At 42.3% G+C, this 19,466-nt stretch overlaps 1 protein-coding gene across 1 annotated transcript in view; it reads right to left on the bottom strand.

The window, feature by feature from the left end:
- Positions 1-18,739, bottom strand: part of LOC145413595 (glutamate receptor 1-like) — a 211,706-nt gene extending 192,967 nt beyond the window's left edge. The window contains exons 1-2 of the mRNA XM_080283285.1: positions 18,677-18,739; positions 18,087-18,216 (exon numbers count right to left, since the gene is read on the bottom strand). Coding sequence (XP_080139411.1) covers positions 18,087-18,216; positions 18,677-18,739 — 193 coding nt within the window. The remainder of the gene's footprint in view (positions 1-18,086; positions 18,217-18,676) is intronic.
- Between the last annotated feature and the right edge of the window lie 727 nt (positions 18,740-19,466).

The raw sequence follows: 19,466 nt of genomic DNA on the forward strand, positions 1-19,466 counted from the left end.
TCTCTAGGTCTTACACTCATCATCACCAGTGATCCCCCGTGTACCACAGCCACTTCTCCCCTCCTTCCATCTTAATCCATCTCTCTCCTCCCCTTCCCTTCCCTTCCCTCACCCCTCCCCTCCCATTCCTCTCTCCTCCCTCTCCCCTTCCCCTCTTCTCCCACCTCGTCTACATCTCTACCTTCTCTTGCATTCTTCCACTCCTTTTCATTCCACTATTGCTCCCCTAATCCCCCCCTCTCTCTCTCCTTAAAATCTTATCCCTATCCCATCTTCCCCCATCTTCTCCCTGTCTGCCCGTCTGTGTGTGTGCCTATCTCTGTCAGTCTATTTACCTGTATATGTCAGTCTGTCTGTCTGTCAGTATCTATCTATCAGTCTGTCTGTCTATCTGTCTTTCTGTCATTATTTGTCTGTCTGTGTTTCACTATTTGTCTGCCTGTGTCTGTCATTATTTGTCTGTCTGTCTGTCTGTCTCTGTGTCTTTCTGAGTCTGCGTCTGTCTTTCTGTGTCTCCATCTATCTTCTGTCTGTGTCTGTGTTTGTCAGTCTCTCTCTCCTCCCCCTCCCCTCTCTCTCTCTCTCTCTCTCTCTCTCTCCATCACCACACTTCCTCGCGTACCGTGGCCACTTTTCCCGCCACATGACTGATGGTGAAGCCCGCGCTAAGAAGTAATTCCCCAACAAGCAATAAATCCAGACGCCAGTGGGGGAGACGGAGGAAGGAGGGTGAGGTGGGGGAAGTGAGGGAGAGGTGGGGGAAGCGAGGGAGGGGTGGGGGAAGCGAGGGAGGGGTGGGGGAAGCGAGGGAGGGGTAGGGGAAGTGAAGGAGAGGTGCAGGAAGTGAGGGAGAGGTGGGGGAAGTGAGGAAGAGGTGGGGTAAGCGAGGGAGAGGTGGGGTAAGTGAGGGAGAGGCGAGGCAAGTGAGGAAGAGGTAGGTGGAGATGAAGATAAAGAGAGATGGGTGAATGGAAGCCAGGAATGCAGAGGGAAGTGCTGAGGAATGGTATGCTGAGGGGAGGGGAGGAAGAAGCAGCAAAAGAGGAGAGGAGAGGAGAGGAGAGGAGAGGAGGGGAGGGGAGGGAAGGGGAGGGGAGGGAAAGGGAAGAGGAGGGGAGGGGAGGGAAAGGGAAGAGGAGGGGAGGGGGGGAAGGGAGGAGAGGGGAGGGGAGGGGAGGGGGGAAGGGAGGGGAGGGGAGGGGAGGGGAGGGGAGGGGAGAGAGGAGACGAGAAGAGAAAAAATGAAGTAGGAGAGACGCGGAAAAGATAGGGGATAGAAGAGGAGAGGAAAGAAGTGATGTGGAAGAAAAAAGGATATAAGTGAGGGAGAAGCGAAGAGAGAAGAGGTGAGGAGAGAAAGGAAAAGGAGAGTTATATACTGGAGGAGAGGAAAGGATAGAGAGGGGATGCAGGTAAGGAAAAAGAAAGGAGAGTGGAGATAGGAAGGAAATAGGGACGTGAGACTGAGGCAGGCAGACACGTGCGAGGTGGGGACAAATTACTGTAAGGTAAGAATGAGGAGGGGACCTGTCTGAAAAGCTGTAAGAATGAATGGCGGTGGGATTATGCTGGCAGACAGGCGTGAGGGAGGGAGGTAGAGAGGTTAATAGTTAAGGGACACTATAGGTAAAAAAAAATAAGTAAAACAACGTAAATAATGACGAGAGGCGCACAGGAGAGCCATGTACGAGAGAAGTAGGTAATAAAAAGCAAGAAGAGAGGACAGACAGGTATGCAAGAGGAAGGTAGATAATTGGAAGGGATGTGGCAGCCATGTGCGAATAAGAGATGATAACCCCAACATAAATCCACCATCCTCCTTTCAAGGGATAGGGAAGTAGCAAGGGCAAATGCAAAACCAGGCAGTTGAGCTGTATCGGTGCCACCACATGAAGGCTCCCTATCTAACACGGCGAGTGTATGTAAAGGGGGTGGTGGTGTGTACTGGGAAGACGGGGTCGTTACTGAGGAGGGACAAAAACTACCTAAGGTTCTTTGTCACGGCTGACTCTTAAAAGAATGAGGCCATAGGAACTGAAACAGACCAAGAACGAGATGAACTGTGTGTGTGTGTGTGTGTGTGTGTGTGTGTGTGTGTGTGTGTGTGTGTGTGTGTGTAGATAAGACCAAAGATGTTAACCCTTCCGTGGTCGAGACAACTCTAGCATTTTATTCCAGCAAACGCCAGACGGTTTTATTTGCCTGGATTGGTCACAGGAGCCGAACTGAATACTGGTACCGTAAAAAAAAAAAAATCCTCTCATTAACGGGGCAACAGTAGTATTTAGACGGGCTAACGGCAGCTGGGTGAGTCATAGGAGCCTGTGTTAACAGAGTGGTGACCGAGGAAAGACTGATAAAGACACCGATTGACAGTTTGATAGACTGATGGACTGATAAAGACAGGCTGATAAAGAGACTGATAAAGACTGATGAAAACAGACTGACAGACAGACTGATAAAGCCATTGATAAAGACACAGATAAAGAGTGATAAAGAAAGACTGATAAAGACGGACAAAGACAGAGAGACAGACAGACTGATAAAGAAAGACGGATAAAGGCAGACTGATAAAGACAGACTGATAAAGATATATTTAGAAACAAACAGAAGTGGGCTTCTCAAAAATATTTACGAAAGATACCCTGACGTAACTTAGATGTGATAATGCTGGAAAAAAAAAAAAAAAAAATGGCATCCTTCCTTGTCCCAGATTTTTTTTTACCCCGTGCTAAGTTTGATTTTTCCCAATATGATCATCCTTTCTATTTTTTTTTTAAATCTCATCTACAATAATCTACCCTAACCCAATCTAAATTAACAGATTAACCTAACAGACTAACTTAAACCTCATACCAGCACAACAAACCTAACCTAAAGAGTAACCTAACAAGCTAACCAAACCTGATACTAGCAAAATAAACTTAACCTAACCTAGACTTCACTGGATTAAAATGTAAAACAAAGAAATTTATATAAAATTGTAATTAGCCGCCTGGTGTTCCTACGCAAAGCATGTCTTACTTACGAGAGGGATATTATCGTGGGTTATATATATCTATTCTCTGCAGTATGAGTAAAGAAAGAAAAGTGCTGAGGTTCCCCGTGTCCCTAGTTATTCCTGCAAATACAAATTACAGTTACATGGCACCGATGGTGATTAGGCTTGACAAAATATACTCAGCTCTGTACAGTCGATCAAAAAAATACATATTTAGCACAAAGTAATCTAACACCATCAAATAAAAAATCGGTGCACAGTTTAACGCGAAATAATCAAACACCACGTCAAAAAACCGTCGGTGAACATTTAACGCGAAACAACACCACGTCGAAACATTACCGGTGAACATTTAACACGAAATAACACCGCGTCGAAACATTACCGGTGAACATTTAACGCGAAATAACACCGTGTCGAAACATTACCGGTGAACATTTAACGCGAAATAACACCGCGTCGAAACATTACCGGTGAACATTTAACGCGAAATAACACCGCGTCGAAACCTTACCGGTGAACATTTAACGCGAAATAACACCGCGTCGAAACATTACCGGTGAACATTTAGCGCGAAATAATGTAGCACCGTCAAAAATACAGGCGTACATTTATCACGAAACTTTATAACACAGCATTAAAACAAAAATCGATGCACATTTAGCGCGAAATTCTCTAACACCGCGGACACTGACTACTACAAAAAGCCCCATGATCTTGCCCCTCACTGGCAAACCTGCTTTGATTACTGTACAGTCGGCATCAACAGTCCTGTCGCCATCTCCAGCTTTTCTCTCCATGGATTCCAAAAATAAGTGTGGGTAATGACGCTGATGTCTCCCCCCCCCCACAGATCACTGTCAGGAGGGTCATCTGCTGTACGTTTACATGACCAATTTTCATAGTTTATGGAAGACAAGCAGGGCAGGAGACAGGACTTATGACGCCGACTGTACCTGAATATTCAGATGGTAATAGATTAATCGTCTCGGGACATCGCAGGCAATACTGATCATTTTGGACACCATCAGACCCTCTCTGCTCTAAATTGTCCCTCTTATTATCGACTGAGCATGAAGGTCTACGACAGTTGTTCTTAACGTAGTGACTCAGTCCCCCCAGAAGATACGCAATGGGTTCTTGGGGGTATCGAGAGGGGCATCCTGAATAAAAACTGATCAGTTTCGTGTATGATAATACTCACTAGCAGCACGGAAAAACACTAATATGTGTATGTTATTTTGCTGAAGACAAACGCCATAGACTATAGATGTTTCTTTACAGCCATTCTCTTTTCGCGTTTCACAAGAAATTTAAAGTGATAGGAGTAATAATATCAGACAGGGGGTATCAGGGAGACTTCGAGATGAGGTCGAAAATATTTTAAGAACCACTAGTCTAAGAATACCACTTAACTCATTCCCATGGCGTCTTTCTCTCTCTCTCTCTCTCTCTCTCTCTCTCTCTCTCTCTCTCTCTCCATTATGAATGTGAACCGCTCACTACAGCAGGCTAGGTCCAATTAACTTGCCTAAGGAATTTTTTCTTACCTACTTTATCCGACTTGGGCTTGACAGTTTGTCCTACGCAGGAGAGAGAGAGAGAGAGAGAGAGAGAGAGAGAGAGAGAGAGAGAGACCTGTTTATTATTATTATTATTATTATTATTACTACAACACTATAAAATTTAAGGGAAATATGTTTCCTGGCTTAGGAGACATTTGTACCTCGTGATTTTTTTTTTTTTTTCTATTACCTGGTGTGGTGGTGCTGTGACGACGACGATGATGGGATTAAGATGGGAAGTGGAAAGGTATGGATGATGATGATGATGATGATCATGATGATGATGAGACAGATAGAGAGATCGTGACGACGACGTCGACAGTGATGATGATAACTTTCTCGTATCAGGTATTTACATCCTGGTAATATCGAGTAATATTTCTTCCACCTAGCACCAAACTGTTATTCAGCAGGTAATGATGACAGGAAACGGGGAGAGTTGTTAACACTGTCAACACATACCACCCACTTGTTGCAATAACTGTTCATGCTAACACCAAACTCTTTTGTTCTGGTAAGATACGGGACTCCAAGAAACTCTTGTCACAATTATTTAACCCTCTCACGGATGGAAGAATTCTTGTACCCAATTCCAGCTAACGTCAGATGATTTTATTCAGCTGAGAGGAGTCACAAGAGTCAGGGAGCGTTAGTATCTTCCATCTTATTGACATTTGTATTTTTTTCTTTCTATAACCAAACGAATCCACTCCGCACAGAGAAGGCTTTTCGAGCAGTAATGATCATAAAATTATCACACGTTGAATAAGTGTGGAGAGGAAAGAATGAATTATAAAAAGAAGTCACTTTACTGAAGGGGTTAATTTCGACAAAGCTGGCAAAAATATTATCCGGAATATTAATATATATAATTATAAATAAGCAAGCTGACCTGCGCTGTTTGGAGTAAAAAAAAAAAAAGAAAAAAAAAAAAAAATTTATTTTTTTTTTACCCTCTTCTTTCCGACGGATCTCATTAGCAGCTAATGGAGAAAACATCTGGACTTGACAGTTCCCTCCCCCCCCCCCCCAAAAAAATCCTGATATGAAAGTCTGCAAAGGTTTAAAATGAAGATGACTACATGTGGTTGTTAGATTGCATAAGATTACCAACTGAACGATAATATATGGAACGACTATTTTCTCTGGCCATTTAAATATCAAGGGGTGTTTAAAAATACTTCGTAAAATTTCTGAGACATAATAATCCTAAAAATGTCCCCGGGTGCCAAAATTTGCGACGGTGGTGTTTGCCACAGTCAGCATGAGGGTTGCCACTGAAGTCGACGGGACGTGTTGAAAGGGTGTCAGAAATTGGCGGTGAATGTGTTGTGATGATCTGCGAGTCGGCCCAGAATATTAATGTCTCCCCTCTTCCCGTCCCCTTCCCCCCCCAACTCTCTCTCTCTCTCTCTCTCTCTCTCTCTCTCTCTCTCTCTCTCCTTTCTGACTGGCGGAGGCTTAATGGGATTTGGTTGGAAACGTGTTCTTTTGTGGAGGTATGGGGTCAGGTGGGCGTTAATGGCGAATGTTAATGAGGCAAGCAGGCAGGGTAAGTAGGCAAGAAGGCTGATAGATAATACAGATAGATAGATGACAGACAGATAGACGCACAGATGTATACATACAGTACACCCATGTCTGCAGTGGACGGTACACCTAATAGGCAGCATGGTGGGGTCAACGTTTTCTTCTTAACCTTCAGTAAACAGTATATCAACATAAAACACAGGCTGACAGTCGAAAGCAGGCCAGATCTGGTGTCGTCGCAGAGTAAACAGAGCTCACCTTTACGACACTGCTCTTTTGATTGGCGCCTCTTACAAGACTTTTTCTTTTCACCCTTTTGACGCAATATCTGAATTAGCGAAGGGGTTATGATATCTAAGCACCCATTTTGCAGTGAAAGTGCTAAAAAAAACAAGTGTTTACTATTAAGGCAAAAGTAAAAAATAAAAAAAAAATAAAAAAAAGGTACCGTACATAAAACGCTGCTCACAAAACTAGTAAGCACTAAATAGTGATACGATTCTGAGTATTTCGTTTCGGTGATTTTGGTCCGAATATTTTCAGTGCAACTAGACTTCCTATACAAATCATTACTATTCATTCTTTCATTATCCAAACCTTTTCTGTCCCACCAGGATCGCAGGAACCCCAGGCTAGGCTACGCAGTCACGATATTTAAGGTGAGAGTGACCACATTCACTCGTCCCAAAGTGGCACTGTGAGAAACTCCAACCACCTCTACGATACACTTATATCCTTGCAGACTCAATCCGGTTGGAGCGCCTTAACCCACTAAACCACTTAACGACAACTGGTTATAAGGTTATCACGCAAAGTAATAAACGGTTTCCTGGTTTACGGGATCAGTCTGACTGTCACACAGTGTAGTCACCCGAAGGCACCACTACCTCCACAGATGATGGTGGGTTCCTCTACATACCGTTCTAATGTTAATATTAATAATATCAACCTTAATACAAGACAGGTTACTCAGAAAACACTTGAACCGAAAAAAAGACGAAATATTCTAAAGCTTATCTGCGGCTTGAATCATCACTAGTTCTATCAGGAAGTTACATATAAAAGGATTTTTAGTCTTGCCCTAAGAGTACATATAAAAAAGCAGAGGGGACTATAAAAACAGGTAGGTCGACAGGCCCATATGAGAGAGAGAGAGAGAGAGAGAGAGAGAGAGAGAGAATACTGGTGCAAGGTGTTGGGTGGGGTGAGACGGCATGAAGCAAAAAGCCTGCAAAAGCTTTGCACATGAGAGAGGAATTGTGGAGTGGAGAAAGGCCAAGGGATAGGGGAGGGTGCGAAGAGGTAAGGAAGCAGGGGGTGGAGAGGGAGGGCGATATGGAAAACTTTATATGCAACATTTTAACCTTTAACCCTGTCATGGTCTAAACGTTATTTATGTTGTTCCGGTTTACATTTAAGACACTCTAGTATTTTTTTTTTACAGCTAACGGCAAGAGATATATTCAGGAAAGAGTGATTCAGAGGAGCCTGAATTTAGTCTCAAAGTCGAGATCTATCATGGAGTGTGGTGTGCAATGGTGGAAAGGTTAGGGGTAAGTGTTAAAGAAACAAGGAAAGAGGGAGGGAGGAGACAAGGGAGAGAAAGGGGGGAGAAGGGGGGAATGATATAAGGGGCAAGAGAGGAAAAGCGTAAGTGAGGAGGGGGAAAAGGAAGAGGGGAGGGAGAAGGTAAAAAATGAGGGAGGAAGATGGAGGAGGGCGAGAAAAGAAGTCGGGGTAGGTGAATGGATAGTCAAGAGATATGGAAACCTTGTTGCTTAAAATCTTTTTAAAATGTCTGAAAATGGCGTGTGATGATAATGCACCATAACCAGCACCACTTGTCATCATTCTGTCTCTCTCTCTCTCTCTCTCTCTCTCTCTCTCTCTCTCTCTCTCAAAACACACTTAAAACTGAGGTTTCTCGCTTAAGATTCCACTTTCCATCGTAATCACAAAAATGTTGGCGGAGACAGGATGGCTTTGATTATTCTATTGCTAAAGGAACTGAAACGGTCTCTCTCTCTCTCTCTCTCTCTCTCTCTCTCTCACACACACACACACACACACACACACACACACACACACACACACGTGAACGAGTGTTTGTGAGTGTGAATGAGGTGGTGGATGAGTGCACGTGTGTGTGTGTGTGTGTGTGTGTGTGTGTGTGTGTGTGTGTGGTGGCAGATGAGTGTGTGAGCGTGTGTGCGAGTAAGTGAGCTATGCTTACATCAGGGACGAATAAAGGTCTACTGCATTTTTATTACAGTACACCGCTCCAGTCCGAGAATGTCTTTATAAAAGTTTTATCTGGACTATTATACTCCGTTTAAGAGACTGATAAAAAAAAAAAAAAAAAAAACTGGCGGCGCAGCTGCCAGGGTCGGATGCCGCCGACCGTTTATGAGAGATCTTCAGACTGGAGGTCCTTCTAACACTGTATGAAATCGCCAGAAATTAGCAAGAACAAGTGAATGAAGTACTGTAATGCAATACAAAATTTCCTACCGGATGATAACCTTGCATATTATGTGCTGTGTACACAATCTGGATATGATATCTATATGTATGTATTAAGTAAGACAGCACCCGACCTTGTTTGAGCCCCAAGTGTGACCCTGACCTTGGGAAAAGATGACTGGTTGTTGTGCGCGATACACCGTAATGGTATGAGGGACAATAGTGTGAAGTTATATCAAACTCTGCCCATGCATGTAGACGTTACAAAGCGGACACGAATGTAAGTATGGCTGTTAAGTATGACAGCACCCGACCTTGTTTGAGCCCCAAGTGTGACCTTGACCTTGGGAGTAGATGGCTGGTTGTTGCGCGCGACACACCGTCATGGTATGGGGAACAACTATGTCAAGTTATATCAAACTTTGTCTATGCATGTAGAAGTTACAAAGCGGACACCAAATAGCGGACGGACTGACGGACGTACTGACGTACCGACAGAACCGCGCAAACCAATAGTCCCCGACCGGTTTGACCGGTAGAGGACTCATAAAATGAAAGATACATCCTCACGGGAAAACGGTTAATTCTTAACACGACGTGAAGCCACTCTTTAGAGTGAATAAAATCGTCTGGGGTAGTACGTATGAAATAACAGACTTAAATCAAATTAAAGGTAGGCTACAGCAGTGACCTACACAAAGGGCCTAAACTACGGGAACAATTGTCTGCCACTTAGGAGAATCATTAGGTATTCACGAATGAACTAAGTCTCGAATTATTTTCAAACGGTTACCACACTATCAATATAAATTATTGTTCAATAATTATGTATACCGTATTACAATATGACCTGAGAAGGACGCTGTGGAGGAAAAAACTGCACTGCTTCGTAGGTGTCAAAGCTAATGTAAACAACACCATAATATTCACGAACCAGACATGGCACTGCCTACGCCAATCACGTATACCGTATATATGTTAGGAATATGAGAAAAAAAAAAAATCTAATGACCACATTTAGAATTCCAAAGACCAAAATTCGCCAAAAATGAACATTTTATCATTCTTTTGTTGCTATGAAATTATACAGGCTACTTCATTTAATACGTATGTATGTAGGCAGGAAAACACGCAGGTATGCACACATGTATATACACATATACTAGGTATGTAAGTATGCTTGAATGCATGTATATGCAGTTTAAAATAAAGGCAGCTATATATAGATATTGTACATATTTTTCTGACTAACAAACACGACAACGACGTACTTTTCATTGTTATTGCTATTTCCAGATGATTTTCCTCGGCTTAGGAGAGCCACCTAGCAATGAAGAGGTTAATGAAGGCTATTTTCAACTACAGTTCGAAAAGCCTCTACTGAACATAATAAAATTGTCTGATGATACATAAATGAAATGGACAAGACGCTATCGCAGTAAATAAGTCAGATGTTCCACAAGACTCACCCCAAGATGGCCGGATTGCTTAATGCCTGCACAGGTAATCCCCACACCTAACTTCTCCATATATATTTCCTTCGTCTCGTATGTCTGTAGTTACCTGCACTAGCATAATAATCTTGGTAAGACCCACTGCAGTCCAACTGGGTAATGTCCGGCCGAAATAAGCTGCATTTTGTGAACAGAGAGAGAGAGACACACACACACACATGCAATCACAGATCACAGTTTCAACTCGGGCGACGCAGTGCGAGGAGGGGAGGGCAAGGAATCATGGGTAATCACACCACGGTTAAACAGTACAACATTCTATTTTATTGCAGACCTGTGCGAAGGCTCAATGTATTATTAACAACGCGACAGTAAAAACGACCTATGAAACAATCTTGGAAATATATGGTAAATACTAGATAAATGCGAGCTGATCGGTTTGAAGTGGCGAGAGAGGGCTCGGAGATGACGAGAGGAAGACTCGGAGACGAAACGCGAGTTACCAAATGCGCGTTTCTATACGTAATTTTCGTTTACAAAAGTTATATAAGGTTTCAGTCATTAGCAGCACTAAAATAATATACAGAATCTATGACGTGTACATTAATTTTGGAATTATATGACAAACAAGATAAATGCGAAAAGCCGAGACTTTCAGCTGTCTCGTTAAGATGGAGAGACGTGGCGGGATGCAAGAAATCAAATGAGTTTAAACTCTGACATTCCTTTGCAATAATGTGGCAATACAAAGACACATGATATCACAAACAGCAACAACATTACACATACAACATACCAAGTGTATATTTGCTGTGGAAATGTGTGATGATAAAGAAATAAATGGAAAATATAAGGCCGTGACTGAGAAGATTCGGTGCTTCGGATCCACCAATCACAGCGCTCTCTGGCCCCGTCATCGCCAGCCCACAACCACCACCACTTGCATTCATCCTTCTGTCTATCTCTCATCGCCAGCCCACAATCACCACCACTTGCATTCATCTCTCTCTCTCTCTCTATCTCTCTCTTGTACGCCTGCCCTGTAATATTTCTTGTATTCATTCATGCTCTCTCTCTCTCTCTCTCTCTCTCTCTCTCTCTCTCTCTCTCTCTCTCTCTCTCTCTCTCTCAGAAGGCAAAATAGTGACAGGCTACGTTCTGTACGAAAGATGTCAACAGATAACTGCTACAATTTAATTAAAATCTCTCTCTCTCTCTCTCTCTCTCTCTCTCTCTCTTATGGGACACACTAATTTCTCAACATTTTATCATCGTACGGAAATACTCAGGCCTTTCCATCCAGTGACGTATTTTTAAGTTTATTTTCCTGCCACCAAACCATTACATTAAAGTAAGGGAGACTTTTCCACCTCGAAGGAATAAATATTGTCTTCATTAACCCCTTAGACCATACAAAAAATCGTTGATGAAAACTGTTTGGAGGAAGAGGGAATTACAAAAAACATCAATAAAGTAAAATCGTTGAATAAATTTGAGGAGTTAGCATGAAGAAAGAAAATAAGCCACCGAATTCAAAGCGTTAAGCACAACAATTAATTTCAGTATATTGTAGTATCCAGTTAGGAACATATCTAACCCCTTCCATACGAGATCCTGGAACTAAATGCAATAGTATGATTATAAAAATAAAAAAAATAACTCAAACGCTTTCTCCACAAGGTAAATACATATGACTGGCGGAGCTATGAATAAAGAAGTAATTGTTATCGTTTATGCCAAAAATTAAATAAAATAATCTACCGCACGCAAAAAATATAGAAGATAATCAATTCAAAAAATAAAAATATATTATTTATGTGGCAGAGATTAAAATGAAAAATATTTTCTTTTTCTGAAACCTAATTATGACTGGTTCCAGGAAGAATTAATAAATGTAGGACGAATTAGTAAAAAAAAAAAATCACGTTTCTAAAATCTAAAAATATTCATCTGACAGTGGCACGAATCAAAAAGAAAAATAAATTACTCTAATGAAGGGGTAATGAAGACTTTAACCCCCTTAAGGTGATGGCAAGGTAGATATAACCGTCTGACTGGAATGTCAATGAAATGCAATGGAGATCACTGTATTATATGTGTTAAAGGAGACCGTCCAGCTACTTCACTGCCAGAGCTGTGTCCTAAGCATAATAAGATCATTTAGAGGTTACCAGATCCCCTAAGACTGTTATTCTCCCCAACACTCTTCTTTCCTCTCTCCCTATTTTTCTCTGCAGCCCTCCCCATCTTTTTGTACGTCCCTTTCTACACCTCTCTTTTTCTCCCCACCCCTCTCTTCTTCCCCCCTTCCCCATCCCTCTCTACTACCTCCCCACACCTCTCTACCTCCCTTTCCACAATTCTCTCCTCCACCCACCCCAATCCATCTACTTTTCTACCTCCTTTCTTTTCCATATCCCTCTGTACTCTCCTCCCTACCTCTTCTCTCCTCTTTCTCCCCCCTTCTCCTTTCTTCCACCCACCCCCACCCCTCTTTACTTCCCTCCCTCCTCTCTTTCCTCCTTATCCCACCTTTCCCCCCCCTACTTCTCTCCCCCATCCTCCCCTCTCCCGCATCCGTCCTCACCCGTCTCTGATTTCGTCTCTCCAACCCTTCCTTCCCTCCCACCTTTCTCTCCTACTTCACCGCTTCCCTCACCTACCTTCTCTTTCTCCTCCTTCTCTCATTTCTATATCTCCCCTTCTCCCAGTCCCATCCTCATTCCCATCCACCCCCACTCCTCTCCCTCATCCACACCCATCCCATCCTCCAACCCATGAACGTAATCTATACTATTTTCACCTTCGCTTGGCCAAGAATTTCATTCTTTTGTAGGTTATTTCACGTACCAGTGGCTTAGATAATGCTACCGCTCTACGTTCTTTCCATAGCACCTCGTGATTAGTATCGCATTCTGGCGTTAAACTAATGTTAAAATTCAGCATTCGACTGGGAGGGAGAATTTTAGACCAAGTTAAATTAAAAAAGAGTGTATTGGTGAACTGCGGGCGTACGCAAACCTACACCCTCTGACACACACACACACACACACACACACACACACACACACACACACAGCGTTGGTTCATAAATAGGACACACACACTCTGCTCCAATTGCATGGAATTCCGTTCATGCCTTCTGCAAGTTCCGACGATGGCTTCTCACACGATTTAGTCTTACTATCCCTCCTCCTTTACAAGGCGGAGCGATAACGTTTTTGTCCGCCTCTGTGTGTGTGTGTGTGTGTGTGTGTGTGTGTGTGTGTGTGTGTGTGTGTGTGTGTGTGTGTGTGTGTGTGTGTGTGTGTGTGTGTGTGTGTGTGTGCGTGTGTCTGTTCCCATTATATCTCATGAAAGGCTTGAGGTATCACCATGAAACCTTCAGGGTATAAAGATATGGCCAAATTCTTGGCCGAGTTCGAAAATGGGCACTTGGGGTCAAGGTCAAGGTCACCAAAATGGATGCCAAAGGTCAACTAGCCCGCCTTTAGTACCATTATATCTCATGAACAGCTTGAGATATCAACATGAAACCTTCAGGGTATCAAGATATGGCCAAAATCTTGGACGAGTTGGAAAATGGGCACTAGGGGTCAAGGCCAAGGTCACCAAAATGGATGCAAAAGGTCAACTAGTTTTTATCTCACCATTATATCCCATGAACTGCTTGAGCTATCAACATAAAACCTTCAGGGTATCAAGACATGGTGTAATCTTGGACTTGGCCAACAGCATATTCTGGCGGGCGATTAGCATTCGGCTCCCGAATGCTCTTCTTTCATTTATTTATATATGTAGCTTATTGCTGGAGAAAGCCTTCACTTGGTGACACAGATATAACCGGAAGGCCACGCTGTCTGGTTATACACAGGTTCCTCAGTTCCCTCCCTATCCTCTGAAAGGAAGAAGGTGGAGTGCAGGAGATGGGCAACTTCAGCCTGCAGTCCACCGAGCTCATGTCCAGATCAGCCTGAGGCAACAGTAATAACAGCGATATATAGAATCTGAGGCAGAAGCAAGGAGTGGGAGAGAGTGGAAGAGATAAGGACTGAGAGGGAGAGGAAGAGAGGGCTAAGGCATGTGAGTGGCTGGTAGTGGGAATGTCATCAAGGGAATGGTGAAACAGTTAATAGTTAATGAACACATTTAGTAAATATACAAGGAGAGAGAGAGAGAGAGAGAGAGAGACAGACAGACAGACAGACAGACAGACAGACAGACAGACTGACTGACAGAGAGAGAGAGAGAGAGAGAATGAGTGAAGGAAGAAAAGGAGTAAGATAAATGGAGGGTGAGAGAAAAGCAGAATAGAGAGATGATAAAGGGAAAAAAAAATGTGAATAAAAAAAGAGGAAGACAGTTATCCGAAAAAAAAAAGAAAAATAGGGAAGAATGGGGAAAAAAAAACAATGAAGACAAGGATCTGTAAAAAAGAAAGATAAAAAAGTGGCTGCATAAAAGTAATGTATCATACTGTAGAAAGAAGGGAGGGGAGGGGGAGACGGAGGGAGAGAGAGGGGGGGAGACGAAGGGAGGGACAGGGAGAGAGGGGGAGACGGAGGGAGGGAGAGGGAGACAGAGGGAGAGGGAAGGGGATGAGGAGCATACGGGGGAGGGGGGAATTGGTACTGTCCATTGTCCTGGGTAGTATCTCTCTCTCTCTCTCTCTCTCTCTCTCTCTCTCTCTCTCTCTCTCTCTCTCTCTCTCTCATACAGTACTGCTCCAGACACAAATACCCGCTTCTGGCCACTATGCGAGCCATTTCTATACATAATTATATACTGTATATTTCTGGAGTGCCCCGGGATCAGTGGCAGAGCATCATTTGGGGCTCGAATCCTGGTGCGGTATGGGAGAGGGAGGCTTGGAGATGCTGGAGATAGGTTGGAGATGAGGGAGAAAAAGGAAAAAAAAAATAGGAGGACTGAACACGTGAAAAATAAAATGAAGAAAAAGAGAGGAAGAAAGGAAAAATAAAGAGAGTTATAACGTGTTAACAAGGAAAAAAGGACTGAAAGGAGAAAAATATAAGTATGAATGGAATGAAAAAAAAAGGGGGAAAAATCGATGGTGAGAAAAATGAAAAAAGACGAAATACAGAGGGAAGTTAGGTTTGGAGGTGATGGAGATGAGGCAGGAGATGAGGAGAGAGCAGGGAAGGAAGAAAAGGAGGAAAGGGAGGGAAAGAATAGGAAGGAAGAGCAGGAGGAAGATAGGTTTGACACTGTACGAAGGAACTGAATAATATGAGAGAAGAGACAATATTATGGGGTAAAAGGTAGGGTCGGGAAAAGGAGGAATGGGAAAAGAGAAAAGGAGGGAGGAAAGATGATAGAAAAGAAGACTAGCGCTTTGAGAGGCGGGATTAGTGGAGAGAGAGAGAGAGAGAGAGAGAGAGAGGATATATTTTGTGAATGACTGTACACCTGACTGGAATGGAAAAGTGTACATGATCAGATGACGGGAAATAAAGCAGGTTGGGTATTAGTGATGGAAACTGACCTGGTGTCGAGGATTGGTGACCTATCATGTATGTCTGAAAACTGGCTTAGTATACGGAACATGGCTGAGGTATTTGGTAAAGAGGTATATGGCTGACGTGATGGCATACTACACTTGGTGACTTAAGTTTAGATAAAGTAAGCCTAGTGAGCAAACTAATGAGGGGTTAATTATCGGAATTTAATGAAGGATGATGCTGGATTGGAAAATAGATTAGTGAAGGGAATAGCATAAGAGTGAAGATAATTTGGATCTGCTGGCTAACTGGAGTTCAAGCAGAATGGGTTAATGGTGAGGAATTTGCTGACTGTACCTGAATTATTGCAGAACGGATGGAATTAATTTAGTAGATATTAAAATAAAGTTTGGATAAGAACTGATAATAGAGCCAGGAGGCAAAATGTAACCATTACACCACTGTGTCTACTTGAAACTAGAGTATGACCATCACTCCTCCCTGACGCATCGTATAACCATCAATGGACAAAGAAACACCAAGCCTTCCTCGTGTTAGAAATATTACTCAGCAGTGGAAAATGAGAAGCTGAAACGGTAAAATATCTGACAGAAGAACACAGCAACCCCCCCCTTCATCTTAGGAATGCTAGCCAGAGAAGGAAAATGGGAACTATAAGAAGTGATATATAAGACAGTGGAACAAAACAACCTTTTTGCACCTTGAGAATATTGGCCACCAATGGAAAATAAGAAGGAAAGGTGAAATACTGGGCTAAGAATCATACCAAGCCACGCTCAGCTTAGAAATATTAACTAGCACAAGACGGCGAGACAAAAGATGTAAAAATAATATTATGTAGAAAAACATACCAAGACACTGTCATTTCATGAATGTCAGTCAGCAGAAGAAAGTCATAAGTACAGGAAGAGAAGTAATCAAACTTTTGCCTCGGACTGCAGGTAAATTGAAGAATGGTAACCAACTGGACTGGGTGAGTAATTACTGTTTAGGATAAGTGGACTTCGTGAAGCAAGTGGTGAAGGAATATGATAACTGGGATTTAATAATTGAAGGAAGCTGCAGTCGAGAACAGAAGTGTGTAATAATATTAATCATTATCATCATCATCTAATAATAATAATAATAATAATAATAACCAGAGGGGCACTCAGTGGAGCGCATCTCTCCGACAATGGCAACGTAATTTCCAAACCACTCTTCATAATGGGTCAGGTTTTCTCATCAGTGACTAAGGCTTCGCGTCTGAATCTAGGATCTGTAATACGATCCGGCCCGGTAGCAAAAGTTAATCGATTGTTCCCTGGGACATGGCTATTAAATTTGGTCCAAATCTCTCTTTTAGTTTTTGAGTAATCCTGCTAAAAGACAAGCAAACAAACAAACAAACGGGTGAAAACATACTCTTCTTGTAGAGGATAATAATAATAATAATAATAATAATAATAATAATAATAATAATAATAATAATAATAATAAACTTTATTCGAGAGATGGCAGGCTTCTGGGTGAACTAGTAGTGATAGTTGAAGGAACTCGTAAAATTCTCTCTCTCTCTTTAGCTCTCTCTTTCTCTCTCTCTCTCTCTCTCTCTCTCTCTCTCTCTCTCTCTCTCTCTCGTTAAGTGTGTGTGTGTGTGTGTGTGTGTGTGTGTGTGTGTGTGTGTGTGTGTGTGATTATAAAGCTATGGTATGCAATTTCAAATCTGCTTGTGTTGAGAGAGAGAGAGAGAGAGAGAGAAACTAAATCTGCCTCTCTCTTCTCTGACGTGGAAATAATGAAGCGAGGGGACTAAGCTGGGGGGGGGGAAGACGTGGCTGCGAGAGAGAAAAGATACTGATGAGAACGAAAAAGGAAACATAATAATACCGGAGAGAGAGAGAGAGAGAGAGAGAGAGAGAGAGAGAGTATATCAGCAGCATCAAGAAAAGTACCTGGAGAGAGAAATGAACAATAAAAAATATATAATAAAGTAGCGGTTGGCTTACTAAAGAAAGCAATGATAAAAGGCAAGAGCAGTAACTCGCGTAGGAGTCTTACTGGTAAATGATGGAGTATAATTAAACCATTCAGTAGAAAACCAGAGAGACAGCAGATAAAACAGGAAGCTGAAAGAAAGAAATGCATTATATGACAGGAGCACAGACTGTCGTGCGAGTAGCACAGGTAAATTTTGAAGTAGCAATAGTAAAACAATTCAGTAGGCAAGTAGTAAAAGGAGGAACAGAAGAAGAAAACGTGAAGATGGAAGAGGTCACTATTAAAAAAAAGAAAAAAAAAAAGCATGCTTACTGACCGTCGTGTGAGTCGTAGTGATAAATTTTGAAGCAGCAGTAGTAAAATAATTCAGTAGGCAACCAGTAGCTGGAGAAAACAGCAGAAAAAAAAAAACGGGAGAATGGTAGAGGTAACTATGATAAAAGAATTAAAAAGGCAGACTCACTGACCGTCGTGTGAGTCGTAGAGGTAAATTTTGAAGAAGAAGTAGTAAAATAATTTAGTAGGCAACCTGTAGCTGAAGGAAATAGCAGAAAAAAAACGGGATGCAGGGAGAGGTAACTATTGTAAAAAAGATTACGTGCTCACTGACCGTCATGGGAGTCGTAGAGGTAAATGATGTGATCCCAGCGGTAGTGGTGGATGAGGTCAATGATGGCCTGGTGGTACTCGGGTCTCATCGTGGTGGCGTAGTCCATCAGACCAGAAGACGGGTTTGGCACCTGTACGCCAGAAAGACGGAGATGTTTATTCTGTCGGATATATACAGTATTTATTGTTGCTCTCACATATATGATTTTTGTCTCAAATATCTGTCTGTGTAGGCTATATCTATCTGTCTAGCTATATCTATCTATCTGTCTCTCTATCTACCTACCTATCTATATTTTTTGGTCTCTGGTACCTGAGGGAAACCGAATGAATAAGTGGATATCCCCCTCGGCTCTCTCTCTCTCTCTCTCTCTCACACACACACACACACACACACACACACACACACACACACACACAACATTCTGCCATTACCAAAGAGGTTCACATTTTCCTTTTACACCATCTTTTTGAAAACTCCAGCACAAATATGGATGCTGCATTAAGGAATATCTTCTTATTAAGTTAAGTCTCTACAAGCCGCTATGCGAGTGTCATTTAGGCTTCCTTGTTGCTTCCAGACCTTTTTACTTGTTTAAGATGTTTCCAAGTAGTGAAGGACTTTGGGATGTAATTTAGGTGGTAGTAATTCATCGTTAACCAAATACAGTATACAGCGTTACTGGATGTATATTACCCATAACACTGTCTTGTATAGTATATTTCTATATCTATCTGTCTGTAGCCAGACGTCATAATCCCGTAAAGGGAGACCGTTTGTCTTTGAGTTAGTTGTTTTACGGGGATGGCCACAAACCCTCCGCCAACCCACTTGCTGACACGTAAGAAACACGTATAGGTTGGTTATATGGTTACCATCCAGCGGTGTAAATGGTTTCCTAACTTACCGGAAACCATTGGGCTTGTCACTCAATGTAAAGCCACCTGAAAAAAGAAGGAAAACTAGTACAGAGTGACAAGAAAGGAGAAATAGGAAGAGAGGAGGGAAGACAGAAAACGAATGATTAAAGTGAAGGAAGAAGTAGGCAGCACTATGGTATTATTACCGTTTTGATATTGACAGTTTGCATCAATAACTTGGGGTATGATATTGTGGTATACTGTGCAGAATTAATCACTAACGAAGAGGTGTTGCAAAATTTCAAAAGCCATTTATAATCTCAAAAACCATTTATAATAGGCCCTGTGTGTCGGTCCTCCATTCCGAAATATCTCCAAAACTGAAACAAGCTGACCAGTGACAGGAGTGGCTGTTTTTTTTTATCCCATGTCAGAGCATATGAATTCATAGTGAGAATATATGACAGACTTACCCATAATTTTTGCATGTAAAGTTACGTGAGAGAGAGAGAGAGAGAGA

The sequence above is a fragment of the Coenobita brevimanus genome, chromosome 1 (genome assembly GCF_032717465.1).
Source record: "Coenobita brevimanus isolate Jiangsu-jjx chromosome 1, ASM3271746v2, whole genome shotgun sequence".
Classification (NCBI taxonomy): domain Eukaryota; kingdom Metazoa; phylum Arthropoda; class Malacostraca; order Decapoda; family Coenobitidae; genus Coenobita; species Coenobita brevimanus.